This window comes from Miniopterus schreibersii, assembly GCF_964146895.1.
Source record: "Miniopterus schreibersii genome assembly, chromosome: 3".
Classification (NCBI taxonomy): domain Eukaryota; kingdom Metazoa; phylum Chordata; class Mammalia; order Chiroptera; family Miniopteridae; genus Miniopterus; species Miniopterus schreibersii.
The window spans coordinates 79,686,608-79,706,111 of record NC_138103.1 but is presented as its reverse complement, the minus strand read 5'-3'; the positions used below and the strand labels follow the sequence as shown (position 1 = coordinate 79,706,111).

Here is a 19,504-nt window from a genome sequence, read left to right as displayed (position 1 = left end):
TCTCCCTACCACACAGATGGCTTCCATTTCCAGTCTAAACCTTTTTGAAGAAAGCCAAGGAAGAGTTATCTGCTTTAGTGCATTATGTGAAGAGTTAAGCCCAGGAATTAAGGAAAATCTATTTTTTTGGGGAAAGCATGGAAGAAATCAGCCACACTGTCTTCATGCTTAACAAGATTGCCAAATAACCACCACCCTATCCTTGGCAACTCCCTGCTGTATCCATTCTCAAACCAAAAGCCTTTTACAAATGAAAGTAGACATGACACCAACCCATACCAAATTCCCCTAAAAAACAGAAGTTATTATTTTTTTAAATGTTAAAAGGATTTAGCATTTTCAAATATTTAGTATTTTAAGAACTTGGTTATGAATGCTCTTTCAGCACCCACTATTCACATACACATACACAAAATTCTGATATGTAGAGTCTGATTTCCCCTTTTCAAAAAAGGGAAAGACATTTAAGGTAGGCTTAAAGCCTTTTCTAAAGATGTAATAAATGTTCAAAAATCTATTTGCCAAACCTTTAACATGGTCAAGGCCTTAAAATGTTTGGACTACACATATTCACTCAGCTAAGTTATGTCTCTGTCAGTGTGACTGATTGACTTGTACTCAAGAATCTAATAAGCTTTTCTTTCCTAAAACTATGGAGACATTTTTAAGAAAAGTAAAAGACAAGCCATTAAGATTTCAGCTTAGGTCAGCGTGAGGGATATAGTATCTCCTCAGTGTCGCCAGATGCCCCTCACTCGAGGGGTCCCAGCAAAGGAGACCACATGAAGCATCCAAGTAATGTTTAATGTCTCAACCTGATATTAAGAAAATGGGGGATGCACCAACAGAATCATCAGTCCAATAAGACCAACACTGCCCTGCCATGATTCATCAACCCATTTGAAACAAACACCCTAATCTGAAAGCATGTTATTGTCATCAGAATGACAGAAGTAAAGTGCTTTCAAGCATCTGATCAAATAATTACCATGGCCAACCAGCTGAGTACAGCATTCTATTTAAAAAGAGGGCACTTCCCCAGCACTAATAAGGGACCAGTAGTTAGAATACAGCCATCCTCCAAGAAGTCAATGTCTTTAGAGGGGGCTATAAATTCTTACGCACAATTATCAAGCCTCAGTGCTTTCCCACAATTATTCTAGAAAAACAAAGGGAACAGAAAGCTGGACATGTGTGCATTTTCAAATGGGCCAAAGAAGGCAGCATGACATATTTTAGACCGATTACTTGGCAATTTTCTCCTGCTTTTAAGATCAAAGAAGTCTTCACTGCAGTAACAGAAGATCAAGCTAAAATAGTTCAAGGGAAATCGGTCATCTTTCCTCTTTCACACATCACTTTCCCCATCACCTTATTGCAGGTAGCAAGAGCTGTACTCACCAAACCTTGGCAGGTTGAAAGAGCCACCGAGGAATTTTTGTGGGATCGTAAGGAGCCTTGATAAAAACAGAAATCCTCGGGCAGGAAAGCCTGCACTGATTTAACGCCTCCCTTTCCCAGGGTCTGTACGATAAATCCAGGAGCCACCAGATTGCTGGAACTTTTCAACTCCATGTGGAAGTCATGCCTGAAGCCCTTTAGCCGAAGGTGCAGAGAGTCCACTCTGAGCTGGGCCAGTGCTCTTTTCCTCCTCTGAGGGTGTGTGATTTCGTGGGACACATAGTTGCCATTGTGGTCCACCTCATAGGGAGACACCAGATCATATTCTGAAAGTATAAGAGTAATTTCAGAATTCTCAAAAAGAATACAAAAGTTTTCAAATATAATTTATTTCCAGATGATACTTTCACTCAGTAAAAACGATTGGAGGAACTTTCAGCATTAACTCATCCCTAAGTCCAAACTGTACAATGCATAAAATCAAAGAAAAGAGGGGACAATTTTAAAAGTGGCCTTTAAAGGGAAGTCACCACTGTTCCTATAATGTGTTATAATCAATCCAACAAATTCTACAACACTTCAAAGGAAAAACAGAAAACAGACTGAATAAAACTAAAACATGGACTTTGATGATTATAAAAAATGGACTTCATAATTTTACTTTAGAGTAATTTTTATAGCAGTAAACATTTCTTCAGTCATATATTTCTGTCTTACAAACATCTTCACTGTGCTAAGAAATTTTAGCTTAAAAATGCTGACAATTTCTCAGAAAACAGTTAAAAAGACAAATATGATGGGCATTCTTTGCCACTTATTTTTTCTATTTACTTACTTAATCATTGACTATGTGGGAAGAAAGGTGGAACGCACACACATTGCTGGTTGCCCAGAGGTGAACACTGGGACATGCTCATATGTGTATTTGCTCCCAATAAAAGCCACTGCTGACCCTCCAATTGGCCTGGGCTTTTAGGGCTTGATCGTATTTCACACTCTAGGGTCTTTTAAAGGCGTGTGCCACACTCTTTTTCCTGCTCTAATTTACAGTATGCAGCCTACAACACATTTAAATAAATCATTTCTATTTTAAAAAGTCCAGGAAGCCCCAAGGAGTTATCCGATTTCTGGGCCCCCATACAGATCTGCAGAGCTTCGGTCACAGACAATCTTACACTTTGCGCTCCGTGTACACCTGGGTCACTTCCCTCTGCGAAAAGTACAGAGAGAAGCTTTGTCAGCATCCCGGGCAGCGGCCTCCACTGCCTTCTGGGAAATACTGTCGTTCTCTTCTCCAAAGAGGTTTCTCCCTTACAGAAAATTATTTTCATTTTATAACCAGGATTTGTTCCCTCAATACCATCATTAATGACATCATCTCTGCTCTCCAGAAGTCGGGGGAAAGTTGTTTCTGTCCCAAGCAGGACAGAAGTTTGTCTAGGACGGGGTGGCTTCATGCCTGGGGCAGCTCTTCCTACGGGGCCACCTTCCACACTTGGACCCGGACGTTCAGGCCATGCGAAGCTGGATTTCTCAAGGCCAGGGTCAGAAAATATCTTAGTTAATGATGTGTTAGGGGTTTAGACCTCTCAGATATCTAAGCATGTGGTATATGTGCCTCTATCTGCATGCTAGCAATCGCCCTGCACACCTTCCTAGAGGGCCCGCTGCCTACCCTGAATTTTTTCTAAACATCAGAAAATAGCAGGTTAGCATGAGAGCAGGCCTTGCTCCCAGGACGTCTCTGAGACAGATGTCAGGCTCAAGCACCAGACAGGTAGAAAGATCTACCCCTGCAATGAAGTGAGCAGTCTTCAGGCTCTAAATGCTAATTCCTATCACATGCCTCACGAGACCCTGATACTAATTTTCTCATCCTGATTCTAATGCTCTAGAATGTATATATATTTCACTTTCATTACAAATACATGCTGTTAGGAGGCTGTCTGTCAGGGCCCTTTTCAGTCTTTGTGTGAGCTAAATACAGTTCCTGGAGTCACGAGATAAAATAAAACATCCTACAGAAGTGGCATTTGGTCACAAGTTAATAGTACTGGAATCATTATTTTTTTCTGTAAAAAGGTTTGATTTGCAAACAAAACTCTTTTGTGGCAGGTACCTGTCCACATGTCCCTGCACTGTCCTGGCAGATAGCTGTGTTTACACTGGAACAGAGTGGGTGGCAGCGGGGGACAGTCAGAAAAGGCATGTTTCAGGTTTGGAAAAAGCAGAGAAGGCCAAGGATGATAAAGCACTGCCTGGAGCCTGTGCTGAGGGTCCCAGGCCTGAGGGCCAATCTAAACAAGGGGCAAACGAACTGAGGCCTTGGCTATGTTCTCTGTGATCCCAGGCTTCCCTTTTGCTCTGCTGGAGATCTCTGATGTGTGACCCCTCTAGGCCCATTGCTGGGTCCACAGGTCCATCCTGCCATACAGGTATGAATGAATGAACCAGCCCTTTGAGGGTAGCTGGGGAGATGGGCCACATGCAGATTACACAGGTAACAGGTTCTGGCAGACAACCTGACAACCAACCACTGAAATATATGTCAAAGCAGGACACTGTGCCACACAGGGCAAAATACATTGGAATCATTTCATAATTTTTAGGAAAATGAGAAAGTAAAACAAATCCAGTTAAACTGTGTGCAGTGATAGAAGACAGGGGAAAGAATCAGGGTTGTGTGTCTGGTGTGAGTATGTGATCGCCCTCTGTCCTGGGCCACTAGGGAAGACAAAAGTGAAAAGTGCGTGCCCAAACCGCCTTCCTCTTCCCCCGCTTTCTGGGCTAAGGGGACAGGCTGGTGTGACATGGCTGTGTTGTCATCTGTCATCCTGCACTCTGGGGCTTCAGGGAGTACTACTCAATCACCACTAGTCTGTCTCCACTGCAACAGAGGCCCTGGAGTGAGGACAGAAGCAAGTGGACTGCTCCAAACACTGGCTAACCCGCAAACTTATCGCACATAAAAAGATGATTACCATTTAAAATATCAAATTGTTTCCAGATGATATAAGCCATATTCTCATGACCTTTATTTTGGATGGCAGACGATATCTATTTTTTAAAATGAAGACTGATAAGCCCCTTTTACATAAACACATGCAATGTTGCACTAATAAATGTGTGGCAACCAGTTATCTGGGGGTGGGGTGGGGGTGGGAACAGGCTGGTTTACAGTATTTTCCAATTTCTCTGGTGTAAATACTCCCACCATGGCTGATTTCAATTACCAACGTGTGACATCACTGAACATGGAGTTTAGAAGAGATGCACAGCAGACCTTGGTTACATAGTATTTCCAGCATACAGATGCTATGCAAGCAAAGAACTGCTGAAGGACTGGCAGGTGCTGGCCCCAGCACCCTGGCTCTAACCTCACTCATTGTGGTCAGAGACAATACCTTTCTGAGAGTGAGGGAGGCAATGGGTGATGACAGAAGACCTCTTTCATTTTATTCCAGTGGTTCTCAACCAGTGTGACTCCCCTTCCCACCTCAGAGCACAAATGTCTGGAGACATTTTTGGTGTCCCGATGCAGGAATGGACAGTGGTGCTCCTGGAATCCAGTGGGTCGAATACAAGAAAGCTGCTATGCAGTCTTCAATGCATAAGACAGATACCAACAACAAAATGTCAACAGTGTGAGGGGGTGAAATCCTGCTGCAGTCAAAAAGTTATCCTTAGTATCAAACACAAACTCTCAGTAATGTATAAATCAATGTGGAAAAGGTCATACTTAAAGAATTCAATGAATATTCGATGAATGAACAAAATAAGTACAGCATTTCACCATACATTTATTACTATTTGGAGAGCACTTAATATATAATTGCAGTAAACTGAACATTTTAAACTAACTTTTGATCTTATGTTTTAAGATTATAATCCCCAAAACAATTGGTTTGTGATTTCGAGGAAAAACTTAGTGTGATTCCTGAACTTTGAGAATCCTTTAAATAAGACCTTAGTCCTATATAGATTATTTCTAAGGAGGAAAAACACACATGGCTGCTTGAACTACTTGATTTCAGAAGGGTTTTTGACCACAGCATCAAGCCTAGGAACACTCTGGCTTCACACTAAGGTCAGGCTCATCTGTGCATGAGCTCGGGCTGACCTGAGCAGCTGCAGAGCTGATTTTGCACACTGCACCCTCATTCTGTGTCTAGTTTTATCACGTTAATGGCCTGAAATCCACCACAGTGGGAGTAATGACCCCATGACAGCCAGCAAATGTTACAAACCAGAGCTCCAAAGAGCCTCTTGTTAAACATTTACACCACCAGGCCAGCCTGGGCACTGCCCTGCTTCATGTGATGTGAATGTTTGAGTGTAAATCAATATAAACGTCCAGAGCACAAACACAGACCCATTAGGTCCAATGAAACAAAGTTCTAAGGAACTTGTAAGCCTTCCTGGAAGCTTAACTCACTCTAGAATTTAAAAGTTAACAAATCTGTGATATGTCTCTGATCTTAACAGGAGCCATGCTATTTATTACAATGGTGAATTATAGAAAAAAAAAAATTCAAGTCTCCTACTGAGGAAAAGCAATGCTAAATCAGCCAAAATGAAATGGCTGTACCTAAAGTCCAAAAATAGAATTTATCTTAATTTAGTTACCCTTTGTTGCCTCAAAGGGTATAAGGAATTCTCTTTTGTATTGCATAATTACTTCAGATACCCAGTAAAATTTGCAATATAGTTTGAAATATGTTTTAAACTAATATTATGGCCAAGAGAATTATTGCAACTTATATAATGGAAGCCTGGATTTCCAACAGTAAACTGATCCCAGCATCACAGCCAGTGTACTCCATCTCTGCTTTTCTACGTGGAAACAGGTAACACTGCTGAGGAGAAAAAGTCTTTCTCTGGTCCTGTGAAACTGTTCCCAGACACTCACTCTCTCAGCTTAGCTTGCTACAATTAAAGACCTAAAACAAATGCAGATGAGGAATGAAGGTGGTTGATCCAACCAGCTAGACCTTCACTGGGGATGGATTGCACCTTCCCCTTCAGGTTCTGACCAAGTGAGGTAAGTGGTCGTCATGGACAATCTGGGTTCTGACACCCGCTGAGCTGTCTCGTGATTGGAGCCCATGCCAGCCAGGCTGGAGTCCAGCTCAAAGGGGCCTATTCTCCCAGGGTTTGGAAAAGCACACTTAGGCAGGAAGCCTTGGCTGCTCCTTCTGGAAAAAAATGGTTCTCTGAATATAAAACTCTTATCTTAAAGGAAACTTCATAAAGTGCTTAAAAAATCTCCTGAGACCTTCAGGAATTTTCATAATTTTAGAAAACAAAAGTTTTTACAAAAATCTCTTTTTTTTAAGTGGGGCGGGGGCAATTAACTTCTAACATGGAAAATTATATTGCAGAATGCATTGCAAGAGAAACAATAAAGAAGATCAGGGCAACCCAAGAAGGTGAACTTTAAATACACAGAGAAAAGTAATTTTTAAATATTTTATATCATTTACATCTAGCGCCCTCTGGTGGTCGTGGTAAAGGTCCTCTATTCCTGAATTCATCTGATTTATCACTTTATATACTATTTATATATTCATTCAGAAGGGGATAATTTATTTATTTTTTTTAAATTTAATCCTCACCTGAGGATACAGTTTATTAATTGATTTTAGAGAGAGAGAGAAAGGGAGAGAGAGAGGAAGGGAGAGAGAGAGAGAGAGGAAGAGAGAAACATTGATTGGTTGCCTCCCTTAGCACCGCAGTTGAGGATTAAACCAGAACCTTGGTATGTGCCCTGACTAGGAATCCAACCCATGACCATTCGATGCACAGGGACGACGCTCCAACCAACTGAGCCACACCAGCCGGGGCCAGAAGGAGACACTTTCAATAGTGAATGCAGATATTCAATTACTGTCTTTACGTAATTTTATCAAGGTGAAGAAACTACATTCAGGTATTTTGAATTATTAACTCTTTAATTCTCAAGATTTTCTGAAATAATGCTGTGATAATCAAAGCTTGTTCTTCCTCTAAAAGTCATTTTTCACGTTTACTATGAGTGCTCATTGTTGGAAATGATACAAAGCACTAATACGGAGTAACCGCCAATGGACTGGGTTCAGATAAGAACCATCTAGCCCCCCATTCCACACCTGTTCCCCATTCACCCAGGAAATGTGAAATTCACAAATGCTGCTTGTGAAACGCCCCTCGTGAGCAGAAGTAAAACCACACATTGCAGAAGGACCAGATTTGTTTTTAGGACAGACCATGGCACAGGATATGGACTTTGCTTATGACGTCACGACATGCTGGCTACCCCAATTCTTGAAGAGCATCAACTCTGATAACAAGGTGTTAAGTAGCAGCAAAAACGACTGCCTCTGAGTCAAGGACGGAGGGAAGGGGGGGGGGGGGGCGGAGAGGCAGAGTGTGCGCTTCATAACTGCTTCCACGCACGCTCTGATTCAGCCTCTCCATTCCTCCGTGGTTCTTGCCTATTTAAAAATAAAATATATTCCCTTGCCTTTCCCCCTAGTGTTGGTGGTAATAACGCCGGCGAGCTCTCGCTGTTTCCCACGGAAATACAGCGTACACGCTGGTGAGGGTGGGCGCAGGTGCCCCCGCAAGCAGCGGAGCAGCATCCTAGGAGAGGTCCCGGAGTGATGAATGTTCGCAGCACCTCCTAAAGCAGCCTTAGGGGTCACCGGCCGCTGCGCTGCAAGGACTAGCACCCCGCTCACGACTTACCGCCCCTTTTCACCCAGGCGGGCCACTCTGCAGGACCGGGCCCCTCTGCAGGACCCGGGGGACGCCTGGCGCTCGGGCTCCCCGCGGCGGCGGCGGCGGGTCTCGGGGCGCACGCAGGTGCCTGCTGGGAAACAGCGGCGAGACCTCGGTGAGACGGGGCCGCGCGAGGGGAGCCGCGGGCGACCCCGGCCCCGCCGTCGGGGACTCACCTGCACACCCACCTGCGCCAGCAGCAGCACCCAGAGCACCGCGCCGCCGGGGCCCCGCATGGCCTCGCTGCCCCGCGCGCTCCGCGCCCGCCGCCCGAGCGGCGCCCCCGAGGGGAAAGCGCGCGGCTTCATCCGGGGAAGCTCGCGAGGTCCGGGGGTGGCGGGACGGTCCGGAGCCGGGCGGCTGCGAGTGGGCACCCAGGACCCGACCCGGCCGCAGGGCAGGAGCCTTCCCCTCCGCGACTCCGCCGCCGCGCGGGGGTTATGACTGCGGCTCCGCACCGCGCGGGGGGCGGGGTGGCGGCCGCGGCCGCGGCGGGGGCGGTGGCTGAGCACCCGCCCGCACCGTGGGAGAACCGGGGGAGGGGGCTGGAGGGAGGCGGAGAGGGCCGGGGAGGGGGGAGAGGCGAAGAGGACGGTGGAGGGGAGCCGGGGAGAGAGAGGGGGAATGGGGGGGCGGAGGAGGGCAGGAGGGGAGAAAGGAGGGGGAGAGGAGAGGCAGAGCAAAGAGGGCGGCGGGCGGAGGAGAGCGCCGAGGACGCCGGAGGATGGGGGCGCTCGCCTGTCCGCAGCTGGAGCCTCAAAGGGCGCCCAGTGGTCGCGAGAGTGGAGAGGGGACCAGGGCGCCGGGCAGCGAGCAGGGTGGGTGCCCCCGCCGGTGGCCCCGCAGACCTACTGTCCTGCCACTGGCCTGGGGCTTGGCCGTGCCAAGCTGCACGGTGCCCGCCCCTCCAGACCCCCTGCCTCGGGCTGCAGCGCGCTGGACTCGCCCGGACCGCGCTAGGTCCGCCCTCCTGCCTGGTGGGGCAGTGGGCTGCTGTCTGGGGCGCCGACCTGCTGGGGAGCGCAGGGATCTGAGCGCACGGGCGCTGCTCTGGCGCCTGTGAGGTGGCGGGTGACCGGCAGGTGGAGGGAGCGCCCTCTGCCGCGCTCCCGGCCCCGGGTTTAGGCCGCCCTAGACTGCCCTTGCCGGGACTGTGTGCGCGGACTTGGCCTGGGGCAGCCTTTGGATCCGGAGGAGAGGCAGGCCTGGCAACAATCCCAGCCCTGGTTCTGCATCTCGCCGCAGCTTGTGTGTATACATGCACATGGGTGCGTTTCATTGTGAACGCTTGTGGACATGCACTTGTGTGTGCGCGTATGTACGTCGATGCACGCTTGTGTGCATGCGTGTGCGTGTGTACGAGCTTGTGCCTGACTGCACGCACCTGATAGTGCCCGTGCCCACCCTACTGGTTGCTCTACATCTTCCTGACCAGTTACCTCCCGCAGTGCTCTGGTCTGTGTCTCTCATGTTCAGTTTAGCCAAGGGTCTCACAAAGGTTCTGCAGGAGGCAGTTTCCCTTTGTCCTGAGGACAGGGCACTGCAGGCTTGGTGAGCGGGGATCTCTAATCATCTCTAATTAGGTCAAATGTAGCCTGCCAGGGCGTCAGGTTCTCCAAGGCTAGCTACAATCACATGAAGACACCCAGGGGCTCTCTTTTTATAAGTTCAAACAGATGCAACAAAAGAAGAATGGCTGCTATAAAAGGATTTAATGTTAGGATTTTTCTTTTTGTATTAGTAATACAAAAATGAGTGTCTTTCCACTGTGAGGAAAGAAACAATATTCTTTACAATGATGAGCGTTTTTCCAGTTCCTTTAGCAGTTCCCTGAATTCAGTGTTCACCCTAGACCCCAGAGTGTCTCTAGATCACACAGACCAAAGACGAACTCCAGCTTGGGGGCCTGGTTAGGAGCTGAGATGAGGGAAAGTGGGTGTAAGAATCTCCAAGAACACAGTGCAATAATGTGATTTGTGACTAATAATAAGATAAACATATATGGTCTTCTGTTTGTGGCACAGGGCTCCTAAAACCCTTGGAATTTCCCAAGTGATGAGAGCATCAAAGGTGCCTTTTGTTATGCTAATGAATGACTTTGAACCCCAGAATGTGGGCTGGTTGTCAGAACCCTGTAGTGAATTCTTCAGTGAATTCCCAAATGGCAGCCCTGAGATGGAGCTGCTTCTACTCCCTCCTTCCAAACCTAGGATCGCCTCTGTCCTTACCAATGGGTCCAGATGCTCCATCAGGCTCTCTCTGGCTGCTCTGGTCTTTCTGAGCCTCAGTTTTCTTATTTGCACAAGAATGACAGCAGTGGCTTGCAGTTGTGTTAGGGTTAGGCTCAGTGATCTACACTCATAGCAGGAAAGAGCTCAACCCTGCTCTCCCCCTCTTTCCCCAGCTACCAGGAGGAATGGAGGTCAATGTGGAGTCAAGTGTCCCCAAGGATGATGGAAGAGTTTGACGCAAGTCAGACTGTCACCGAAGAAGGACACCAGGGACAACAGAGCACATTTGACAAGGTATTTCTGTTTGCTGCATCAAACAAAGTGAGCTTGGAATAACATGCATAAACCACAGTGTTTTTCTTCCAAACAGGTCCCTGTGGTGACCTGGCATTTACTTTCGAGGAGAAGTCTGGAGGCAGTTTGGTTTTGCTCTTCAGATGGGATCCTCATAGAATCATCACCTATTCTTGCCTTTGGGTCTTTATGGATGAGTTTGGCTGTGCATTTTGTCATTAATTTTTCCTGAAACATCATAAGTATATACATTTTTTTCAGCTTTGGGAAGATATAGATGTTTATATGCTTATTATTTGGGAGACAAGCTACTCAATAAGTATTTAGTATTAAAATAGGCAGTTTAGATCATTGCTGACATAAAGTGACAAAGGTCTGATGAAAAAAATCTTTCTCAGAGCATATAATCACTACCCACTTAGCAGGCCTTATTCTGTTTCTCCCTCTTCCTCTACCTGGAATCACATCATGTATTTGCCCAGCACCTTGTGTATTGCCTTCATCCTGCTGGAAGGTCTTGCTCACAGCTACATCTGTCCCACTTAGGGCCCAGCATGTGGCCGGGGTCCATCTCTGTGAGTTGCCCTGATGAAGGAACAGGGCTACGTTCACATTTCCTCTTACGTTTTTGACAGTCAGGATAATCCATGGTTGTTGCTCTCCTGAGCAGTAATAGGAGAGCAGATAATTTCCATCCTGCCCTGAAAACCACCAAACTCTGCTTTCACGAGAGGCTGAAGGTATGAGCCCTTAGCTTGCATTTTAGGGTGCACGGTGTTGGAAGAATAACATTATTTTATGCCCAGAGACAGAATGGCTGGCACGGAAAGACGTCGTCATTCCAGGTGGAATGCCTTCTAACTGTGGACGTTTAATCTATGCCCCCTTTTTCCCGACCTTACCCCCAGAAGTCACCACAGAGGAGGCGAGAATTCGAAACTTTGTATTTTAGAACATGAAGTGGATTTAAACCTTTTAATTCAGTATCTGCCCACAATTTTATGCTATCTGAGTTTCTCCTTTGTCATGCTTCAGAGCAGAGACTGACCAGAAGGGAGGAAGAATTGACTGGATTCCAGGAAAGGATCTAAACGGGGGAGGCCCGGGTGGGTGCTAAGACCTCAGGGGCACCTGGCAAGGGACACTGTGCTCCGAGCTGGGCCATATGGAAAAGGATCTGTACCGAGCAGTGTGGCTGAGCCAAGAGGCAGAGAATGGCTCCAGGGCAGGAGTGGTGGCTCAGGCACATAAGCAGGTCTAAGAGCAAAGCCCCAACAGGAAGATCAGAGCAGAGGGCAGCTTTAATCAGTGAGAGCCTGGTTGCCTGGCAGAGATGACAACTATGAAGGCGCGAATGTATGCCCTTTGAGATGCTGCTCAATTTTGAAGATGTGACAGTGAAGCTGCTGCCACTTAATCAGCAACCTCTGGGCACCATGTGTGGTTTTGATACAAATACCAGCATGTTTGGGGCTCACAGTCCAATGCTAACCTAAACATACAAGGCCTTTCAAAGTGAGAGACAACAAGCATTTGAGAGCAATAAGAATGGCTATTCAGGATGCACTGATTAGGCAGAAGCCCAAAAAGTGTTCCAATTAGGACACAAAGGCAATGGGTGTTTATGAGAAAGGGAAGGGGGACAATGACATCAATAGAAGGAAGGCATTTCTATTGGTGCAGATAACATAACATGGTGATGCTAATTATAAACAGTGCCTTTAATTTTCAGTCTGGTAGTCATCAGTCCAGTAGTCATAATATCTGCTTTCTTGTTATTTTTGCAAACAGTTCTTTGGGACATAAGGTTGCTTTAGGACCAGCCAAAAGATTCTTTTGTCCTGTTTTAACATAAGACATGCAAGACTCTTCCTCTGGGAAGGCAGCTTTGACTCCATTTTAAAGTGGCTCTGTTTAGCCCTGGCAGGGTAACTCAGTTGGTTAGAGCATCATCCAGATACATCACGGTTGTGAGTTCGATCCCTGGTCAGGGCATATAGAAGAAGCATCCAATGAATGCATAAATAAGTGGAACAACAAATGGATATTTTTTTTCTCTCTCTCTTTCTCTTCCTTCCTCTCTCTCTCAAATCAATAAAAATTTAAAGTGGCTCTGTTTATTATTATTTGTGACACATACAATAAAATAGGTTTGTAGCTCCATAGTAAACTCTCCCTTCCTAAATTTGCCCCCAAATGTGGCAGCAAATCAAGAAGTTCATAAGGGCATGGATGCATCCAGCAAGGATTCCTGCTCAGTTGTGTTAGCACATTATGTTTATAAGGGTCTAGAGGTTGACTTAATAGCACTTTCCCAGGTGGTTCAGATTCACCTGTTTCCTTGGGAGTCCAAGGAAAGTGGGAACTGGTAGGTTCTGCACATCCTGTGTGTGTTCTAAAAATGAAAGAAATGTGTGTGTGATGGGCGTAGTTTAAGACAGAAGCAATAAAAAAGACATAGACAGTTTTTATTGGGGAGGAACCTACTGGGCTAAGCTAAATTACGGCAGCTCTTAGGCTGTTGTTGATGGAAGTCCAAGACACAAAGTACTAACAGACCCTTGCATTGCCCGCCAGGACTTGCACACATGGCCACTATCCAAAACACCAAGCTTCTGACCTTCATGTGACCCAATGCTCAGTTCTAAGTCACTTGCCTTAACTCAGTTGTCACCAGGTCTCTCAGCCTGTTCCCATGATTCCTGACTGGGATGTGTTCCTCAGACACAGCATCTGACTTGGCCTCTGCAGTCCAAGCCTTGGCCTCCCTCATCTCTCTTTGAACCCCCTTTCATGTCCTCTTTAACCCCCAAAACAAATCCTACCTGATGATAATTTATGTAAAGGCACATGGCACCTACCTATCTACCTACCTAACAAGATTCATGCATTTCAGGTGCCTGAGTGACTTCCAGAGTAAGCCCAGGCTCAGTCTTCTCCAATCCGCACTGTGGAATTAATCGGCATCACCTCCTGCTCATCGCATAAAGCTGCACTTAATCTAACTCCACCCCACTGAATGTTTTGCTGATTGAGCATGGTTTCTTATATAACTTCTCTTCTGGTGCTGTTTCTCCTATTACTGCTCAGGAGAGCAACAATCGTGAATTTTCCTGGCTATCATAAAAGGTAAGAGGAAATGTGAATATAGCCTTGTTCCTTCATCAGGGCAACTCACAGAGATGGACCCGGACCACGTGCTGGGCCCCCTGAGTGGGAGAGATGTATCTGTGAGCAAGACATTCCAGCAGGATGAAGGCAATAGACAAGGTGCTGGGCAAATACATGATGTGATTCCAGGTAGAGGAAGGGGGAGAAACAAATAAGGCCTGGTAAGTGGATAGTGATTATTTGTTCTGAAAAAGGGTTTTTTTATTATTATTATTCAGGTATGACAGATCATGAGGCGACTGTCACTGCAAATATAGTTTGTTACAGATCCAAAGGGGGGGCGGGGCACATCACATAATTGGCACACTTGGGAGCACCAGGGTCAAGAGGCAGAGGGAGGGCTGGAAAAAGTGGGCAAGAGCCTGTATTGTGGTTTCTTCAGGTAAAAACAGGTCAGGCAGTGCAGGGAGGCTTAGGGCTGGCTAGTTTGAATAACTTCAGCAGGCCCTGAGTAGGGGCAGGTCTTACATGTCTAGTATTTGGGGTGACTAAGGCAGGGAAATAGTGGCCCAAATGTAAGTGCCAGATAAAGGGGGTGGTTGGAGCACAGGCTCTGGATTGGCTGCTTTACATGTGAAAGGTGTACTTGCAGGTGAGCCCCTGAGGAGCTCTCTTTCCAGAGTTAACAAGGCTCAGGTGTCAAAGCATCAACAATATAGAAAATAAAGACATGATTAATAAACCCTGCCCTGACATGTATTCTTATATTTTAACTTACTAAATTATTTAATTTGCACACCATTTCTTGTCCAACTTTATGTTTTGCAACACCTACTACTGTTGAATGCTAATTGTAAATATTCAAAAGATATTTGTTTGCCAAAAGACAGCACAATAGAAATTTTATTTGGAATGTGGCAAAGGGAGGTTAGAGTAGCAGAGATATGGAGGTTGGTCATAAAGAATTGCAGGCACAGGGGGACCAATAAATGAAATTAAATAGAACATGCAGACTTTGTCTGCAAGACTCAGCATTTGACCTCCACATGGATTGGTAACAGTTGACTGTATTGAATCTCTAAAGAAAACTTTACAAAATGCAAAAGTGCTAGTACTTCATAAAAGAGCTGAAGGATAATCTCTTCTTTTTGGACAACTCCTATCTTTCCTCCACCTGGTATTTATTTTTAGGTCCTTATTTTTAGTACCTCCTAGAAAACCCAATATTAACTTGATTACAGTGATAGCACATGAGACTTTTCTATTAAATTAGTTGCATATAATATACATGTTTGTTATGAGCATGAGTGTGAATTCTTACCAAATGTATTTCCTTTTTGGATGTTTGGGGAATGGCATCAGTTTGGTGGCAGTGCTCACACCCCTGAGATGATTCCAGGAGACAAATGCAGAGCCAGGGACCCAGAAAACCAAAGACTCCGGGACATTTGCCAAAGCTTCACTTCAAACCAATCTTTCAAATTAGATTTGTGGATGCCTCTTATACTCAGTGGGCAATCTGGGGAATAATGGAATATTTGTACAGTATGTGTTAATCTAATGATCTATTTCCATTTAACAACTTCAAAGCGTCATAAACACAAGACACTCATTAATGCTTCCAAGTGAGGCGTAAAGCCGGCCAGGCGATTGTAAAGCTGAGCCTTGACAACACACTGCCTTTGGAAACTGCTTGTCTCCGCTGTGATTTGGGACATAACCTAGAGCAGTGATTAAACTTTCCTTTTTAGGCTCAGGATTTCAGGAATAAGCACAGCATAAGCTTTCTGTGCAACTGTCCAGAGTTCAGGGCTCATGGGGTCAGAGGAGTCCTCATGTACACATTCGCGGGGCTGGTCCTCTTGCTTCACTGATGGACACAGTGAATTATAAATAAACGTCTCTGAGCAGATGAGCTTCATGGCACATCCACCTGTTAGCGATAGAGCCCCTGAGGGGTTGCCCTCCGTGTCATCAGTTCTGAGCTCCTCTCGTCTTAGATGGACAAGTACGTCTCCTTGTCAACGTCATTTCTTCCATCTGTGCTTTTGGTGGAGCACAATTCCCCACCCCCATTTCTCTGGATTCCCCATTAACTAGCACTTGTTGAGACTCACCTGTTTCCTGTAGGTCACACATCAATCCTGGTAGGAGGAGGAGATTATTTCCCATTTTTCACAGAGCAAAACCTTAAACTCCAAAACCAGAGTATTAACTGTTTAGGGGAGTGGCAAATACAGGGCTTGAGCTCAGGTTTTCTGACTTGGATTTCATCTGATCGCCATCCAGGGTGTGGACAAGAAAGGAGTCCGATGTTAAATAGCCTGCATGGGGTGATCTGGTCATAATTTCTTAATTAGTGGGTAGTCATGTGCCCACACTAAAACTTTTTTAGTAAAAGGCTGATCTTTGCCTTAAGCAAGCGCTGTCCACTGTTTCTATGCATCTAGGTTAACACAACTTTGAAATAAGCTTAACCACTCAGGAGAGCCCACGATCTTGTTAACTATTCTGTACTCCAATCCCTGCCTTGCTTTTCCGCCTTCGTGTATCCTTCCTTACACTCCCTCCTTAATTTCAGATGCCTAGGAGAAGCTGCAAAGCTGTGGTTCTCTGAAGCATTTAAATCTTGCTTCCTGGCAGTTAGTTGGTTCAAATAAACTCTTATAAAAAATCTTCGTAGGTTTGGACGTTTCTTATGTCAACAAGTAGCAGAAAGTGTTTGAATATTAGTGATAATAGAAAGGAAGAGATGGAAAATAGAGATAAAATTCCATGGGCACAAGATTCCTGCAAAGGTAGACATCCTGGTCTTTGGAGGGCAGCCGTTGGCCCAGCCACCTGTCCTTTGCCCACAATGCCCTGCAGGCTGGTCCTGATGGGGATCAGGTGCCTCTCTCATTAAGATCTGAGACCACCCACTACAGGTGGCCCTGGTATTTCAGGGGTATTGTGAGAGCTCAGGTTCTCTCTTTCACTTCCCCTGTGATGAAAACTCATACCTTTCCCTACCCTCCCATGTGAGGGAACAGCACATGCACTTCTAATCACCTGTGTTGAGTTCCTTCCTCTCTATTCAAGGTTTTTAGGGAAGTAGAATTTTTCTGTAAAACAAAGTAAAAATTGAAATAGAGGTGCCATTCACTGAGAAGAAACCCTGAAGAGACTGTGCAGGACAAACTCAAGGCAGCACTGGTTTAAGGTGACAACCAACAGGCAAAGTGTCCCTAAAGAGCACAAACCACTTCTAGGGGGCTAAGGGCTGAGGCCAGAGCAAAACAATAGATGATTAAAAAGACAAATTACAAGCTCATCCTTCAAGAAAGACACTTCATGAAAGCCTAATGATTGACTTAATTACTAAAGTTTCTTATAAATTCATCAAAAAAATTATAGAAAATTTGGCCGAAGATATTAACAAGGACTTTATATACACAAAAGAAATATAATTGGTTAAATTGGTGGTAAATTTATGGTCAAACTCATTCACAATGGAAAAAAATGTGCATCTACATGGTCTTACCTAGAAATATAGGACCATTGACTCTCTAAGGAAGAAAACAGGTTTACCCAACCTCCTAAAAAGAGTCAGCGCTAGGTATACAAGGTTAAGAGGATTTCATGACGACACCTGATGGCAACAGGTGACATTACTGTCCCACCCATGTCTTTTCTGCCCCATCACCTACACAAGTTGCCAGACACCTGCTTCTCTTGGCCCGAGATCTGGCTCAGTGCACGTGGGAGATGGAAATACTGAGTGAACACCTGCCCTAACCAATGACTGACCCTATTGGTGGGTAAACAGCCCAGATTCCAAACTTCATGGGGACACTAGGAGGTCTGTGCAATACTCTTATGCCCAGAGTTTCCCACGGAATTAAGAATTATTTTAAGAGTAATTTATTTATTATCCTTAAATATTATTTAATAGTATTATTATCCTTCCTCTACTTTAAAAATGATTAGTTTTAAGGGAAGTCCCTAAGAAGGTTTTCAAAGGAAGTTCAGTAGGAGAGATTTACCAGAATCTTTTAAACTTTAATTTACCCACAAGTAGATCAAAGGAGACATTTTCTTCGGAAGCAGGAATGTGTGTGTGTGTGTGTGTGTGTGTGTGTGTGTGTGTGTGTGTGTGTGAAAGAATAAATTCTGGAAACCTCTCTGAGGTACGAAGAACTGGGCGAGATCCCATGTGAGAGGTGGGTAAGAGGCTGGGCTGACTGATCTGTGGGGATCCGAACTCTGCCCACTCCCTCCAGGAAAGCAGGCTCTGAGTTCATGTTGGCACAGGCCCAAGTCTCCTGTCCTCTTTGAGAATTAAATTCCAACATCATTTTTTGGGGCAAGGTTTTAATGTAGAAAAGCATATAAAACAATACAAAGTAATGAACATAAGTTTTGGCTCAAAAATAATAAATCCATTAAGAAGTCTTGATGTACATAAATAGATTTTATGGAGAATTTTTTGGAAAAGGAAACAAAAAAAAAAAAAAGGAAAGTGAGTGTACACATGTCTGCACACATTAAGCCCAGGATTAAGGGATGCCAGAGTTGCAGGCCTATTTGCATTTCAAGGTTCTTGAGGTTATAGTCACCAAAGGAATTCTTTGTAAGAAATTCTTGTTGGAACGAACAGAAACTATATGCTTGCTGCTGAGAGAATTCCTTTCAACTTGCACAGGCCCTGTATGACCAGAATCTATGAAGCCTGCATGCTCCAAGGGCCCAGAGGACCACCGCTGAGCTCATGGAATTGCAGTGAGGCTCTCCATGCAGGGGACATGGAAATCTCTTGGGTGTCACACCTTGGATGGCATTGGTGCCAAGTGTCATCGCGCACAACATGGAGACGCTGAGCAGTCCAGCTAAGAGACCCTGTGGGCTGCTGGGTGTGCTACTCATGCGAGCAACCAGTCAGTCTTACCCAGGCCCTGGAACAGGGCTCTCCCTGCCCCAAGTAAATGCTGCTTTCAACACAAACTTAGTGCTGGTCACCCAGCGATCTGTGATAGAGAATTTACTAGATTCATCTAAAACATGGACCATCATTATAACAGTGTGAGCGTTTCCTTTATCGGGGGTACTTGTGAATCCTTTGATTTGCCGTGTCTGCTCTACGGGATGTCACGGACCAGGACCAGAGTAATCCATCTAGAATGCCTCTACCTTGCCAGCCGGCTGGTGATGCCTGTGGGCATCATGTTTTTCATCTTGAGTAAACCATATAACCCCTGAGGTATCTTCACTGACAAAACGAAGACCTTGGACCATTCATTTGTTGTATCTAATAACTTTCTAGGCCCACCATTTTTCTCTTAACCTCTCAACGTTTTATTATTGTTGTAACCTGTATTCATGCTGGGTACGTAGTCTATTCATTTAAGTTGTTATGAAACATCCCACCGTATGGGCGTCACTTATTCACTGACACATCTGTCCTAAGACTATAGTGGGGAGCAGAGTCTGAGTTTTGAGGGATTATCAACCTACCACCTGGACTCCCAAACCTCAGCATCTGATTCACAATACATACAGGTCTGGCAGGAATCACCGAAGGAAATTTTCTTTAAAATAATTATTTATTCTTTACTTAGTCGATTTACAATTTCAATTGCAATTGACCCCTCCAATAATTAAAACTTCAAGGACTTATTAGTTTTACTCATGGAAAAATTAGTTTCACTATCAATAGCATTTAGGAAAAA

At 45.1% G+C, this 19,504-nt stretch overlaps 1 protein-coding gene and 1 long non-coding RNA gene across 2 annotated transcripts in view; one reads left to right on the top strand and one right to left on the bottom strand.

Moving 5' to 3' along the window:
- ADAMTS16 (ADAM metallopeptidase with thrombospondin type 1 motif 16) overlaps positions 1 to 8,511 on the bottom strand; it is a 106,984-nt gene extending 98,473 nt beyond the window's left edge. Inside the window, exons 1-3 of the mRNA XM_081133690.1 lie at positions 8,337 to 8,511; positions 8,128 to 8,251; positions 1,402 to 1,727 (exon numbers count right to left, since the gene is read on the bottom strand). Coding sequence (XP_080989816.1) covers positions 1,402 to 1,727; positions 8,128 to 8,251; positions 8,337 to 8,468 — 582 coding nt within the window. The 5' untranslated portion in view covers positions 8,469 to 8,511. The remainder of the gene's footprint in view (positions 1 to 1,401; positions 1,728 to 8,127; positions 8,252 to 8,336) is intronic.
- LOC308555408 lies at positions 7,987 to 19,198 on the top strand. The gene is made up of 4 exons (XR_013998541.1): positions 7,987 to 8,275; positions 10,565 to 10,685; positions 13,582 to 13,814; positions 18,481 to 19,198. It is a non-coding gene; the product is annotated as an uncharacterized lncRNA (long non-coding RNA).
- The last annotated feature ends 306 nt before the right edge of the window (positions 19,199 to 19,504 follow it).